Genomic DNA, 3,200 nt, shown 5'->3' on the forward strand with positions numbered 1-3,200 from the left:
GTCACAACAACACGAAAATCAGATCCGACCGGAAACGTGTTTCCCAATACCCAATTTAAAAAGTTTATTATGATGGAAATCCTATAGAACTCAGCAAACAACTAAATTACATCCCACTGCTCTTAATAGAATGTAGTGAATGATAATTTTAACTTTTTTTTAATCTATTTGTTTTTGTTGGGGTAGAGGGTTATGAAGATTTATAAAGCGCTTCACAAATGAATAATTATTGCACAATTCAAGTGTTAAGGAGATGCAAAAGAACATACAGTATACAGAGTTTAAACAAGAAACAGCTATTTTACATGTTTTTTAAGAAATAATGCCCTATTTGTGTGTGTGTGTGTGTGTGTGTGTGTGTGTGTGTGTGTGTGTGTAATTTTAGAAACCCTAGCTGAAATAGAACAGGCAGGTCTTCTGGAAGTAGGCCACCCACAAGTAGAAAATATTTGTCAGTTCCTAAATCTGAAATGCACCTTAATGTAGCTGAACAAAATATTCTTTTCGGCACACCCACAAGCAAATTTCCCCATTTCTTTTCCCTTTTCAATATATAGTTTCCCCTGCCACCCTGCTAAAATCCTTTTCCTCAAGTAAGGAGGGGAGATGAAGAGACTCCCCTACTTCTGGCATCTGGCTCCTTCAAGGAGTTTCACGTTCTCAGGAGAAGGAGAAAGAGGTGCTTGCGGGGAGGGGGGGGGGGAGAAAAGCACACTTATTTTCTAATCCATTCTTTAAAAAAAAAACTATAGAGAGATAGAAAGAGACAGAGGGAGGGAGGAGAAGAGCATGTTTTGCCTTGAAGGCAATATTTCTGGAGCCAATCGGAATGTAGCATCCACCCTTCTTTGCTCCTTAATTAGAGGGTTTAAGCAAGCTGGCTCGGTTGGATTTCTTACACATTTTCTCTAGAGGACGGCAGTGGCAAGAGCAGCAGCAGCAGCAGCAGCAGCAGTGGCAGCAACAACTGCAACAATTCCTGGAACCATGGCTGAGTAAGACTACTCAACAGGAGGTAAAGGTGGAAAGGATTTTCTCCAGTTAGTTAATTCTTTTCTAGGTTAAGTGGTGGACCTTCCATTGGTGAGCTCTTCTCATCATGAGTGGATCCTTTGATAAGAAGATTAGCAGCATTTTAACTGACATTTCCAGCTCAATCAGCTGCCATGCAGGCACCAAAGACTCCCCTACTCTTCCTGAATCGTCTATCACGGACCTGGGATACTACAGCACCCCACATACTCAACATGAATATTACCCCACCCAGCCTTATACTCAACCTATGAATCACTATGCATACCACCCCCAATTTAACTTCAATGGGATGGGGGCAACGGGGACATACTCCCCCAAATCTGACTATCCTTACAGCACTTCATATAGACAATATGGACCTTTCCGGGATTCGCAGTTGCCCAGTCAAGAAACAGGTAAGGAAGTTTTTGAATCAAAGTCTAGAGTGTATGAGTTTGAGTGAATGGCTGTCCCTGTTTTGGGGTTCAGGGAGATTAAATGGCTTGGAATCTCTTGGAATGTGCAATCTGTCCCCCCCCTCTGTTGGGGATATTTTAAGCAATGGGATGTGAGTAAGCAATTGAGTGTGTATGAGAGAGATATTGCCTTGCCAGAAAGTATTGTCCTAGTGGAAAGAAATGAATTGAACAGAGTCCCTTTGTGCTGTAACATATAAGACATCCAAACTTTTCTGGTATTGACCATTAAACCCTTAGATGGGATTCTGTCCTTCCTCCCCCAGGTCTTCCTTCAGAGTTTTGTAAAAACATACGGACAATCCACCATCCATCTGTAAAAGGCAATTGAGGGATAACTGAAATCAATTTTCATCCTTTTTTCCTTGCCCAAATCATATTCTGCCATAAAAAGGACTCTTACAATTGAAAACGTGATTTTGTGGAATTGTGAAATTCAGCAATAGAAAGTTGGGGGCCCTACAAATTTTTTTCCTTCCAGAATGAAGTTTCTCTGAAGAACTGAGAACTGATTGATCCATTGTGGATCAAGATCTTTTTTTTTCTTTCCTTCCAAGCTGAGCGTAGGAAAGAATCAAACAGCCTTTTCCCTTTAACTATTTCTTCTGCGTTCCTGGGTGAGAAAAGGTCTGCACATTTTTTTCCAATTTTGTGTGTTATTTCATGGCTTACTTTTTAATTTACAAAGTACAAATGCTCTTTGCAACAATACCTTAAATTCCATCTTTTTTTTTTAAGGATGTGGGAATTGAATTTTTTTTCTTGAAGAAAAAATAGTGCTAAGCCTGAAACTTTTTTTCCTGAGGCAAAAAAAAAAAAAAACTAATTTCCCCTTCTCCTTTGAAAAAAACCCATATTTTTTTCTAAAACAGTATTTTGCCAAATGTGCTAATTTTTTTAGTAGCTTATTTCTCTCCCACACAGAAACCTGTGATGTGTGCTAAACTTGTTATTTTGCTGCTTTAAATCTTGATACCAACATCCACAATTTGATGTCTGTGAGGGCATCTGTTTATTTTTATGAATTAAAAAACAGGGAAAGGAGTAACATAAAAGTTGGAAAAGTGAAAGACAAAATACAGAACTGTGAAAATAATGGTGTAAAGATGAAAATGATGAATTCTATCTTTAAACAGAACTAGCATGTAGATTTTGGCTACAACTGTCTGAGGCCTGTAACTTACGCCCTCATTCCCCACAAATATTTCAGGAAGGGAATACGGGGTTGTGTGGTTCCAACTGTCCCAATGTAACTGGACAATGCTTCCTGCCAAGGAGAGAAAAAAATACATCCAATACATCTAGTGAGACAGAAAATAATTTTTTTAAAAAGCGAGGTCAAAACAGAAGAATGGAGAAGTCCATTTCTGAGGGAGAAAGATTAAGATAGAGCAAAGCAGTTAGACTGTACCCTGCAATGTACATCTGTTGAACTGTAACCTGGTCCTTTTAAGAAATATCAAGGGAACAAAAAAGAAAACTAAAAGGGGTAGGGAGGAGAGAAAGGAAAGCCTGAAAGAAAGAAAAAAGAATCAGAAGAAAAATAATAAAAAGCAAGGGTAGGGGAGAGATATTTAGCAAAAGAAGGAAGGAGAGCTAAATAAAAGTTCAATTAATTTTCATATATATATATATATATATATATATATATATATATATATATATATATATATATATATATATATATATATATATATATATATATATATA

General features: G+C 37.6%; 1 protein-coding gene across 1 annotated transcript in view; it reads left to right on the forward strand.

Annotated features, from left to right (window-relative positions):
* Nucleotides 1-962: 962 nt before the first annotated feature.
* DLX3 (distal-less homeobox 3) overlaps nt 963-3,200 on the forward strand; it is a 13,679-nt gene continuing 11,441 nt past the window's right edge. The window contains exon 1 of the mRNA XM_015810417.2: nt 963-1,430. Within this exon, the coding sequence (XP_015665903.1) occupies nt 1,100-1,430 (331 nt within the window). The 5' untranslated portion in view covers nt 963-1,099. The remainder of the gene's footprint in view (nt 1,431-3,200) is intronic.

Source organism: Protobothrops mucrosquamatus, unplaced genomic scaffold (assembly GCF_001527695.2).
Source record: "Protobothrops mucrosquamatus isolate PMUCROS unplaced genomic scaffold, P.Mucros_1.0 scaffold10, whole genome shotgun sequence".
In the NCBI taxonomy this organism is placed as follows: domain Eukaryota; kingdom Metazoa; phylum Chordata; class Lepidosauria; order Squamata; family Viperidae; genus Protobothrops; species Protobothrops mucrosquamatus.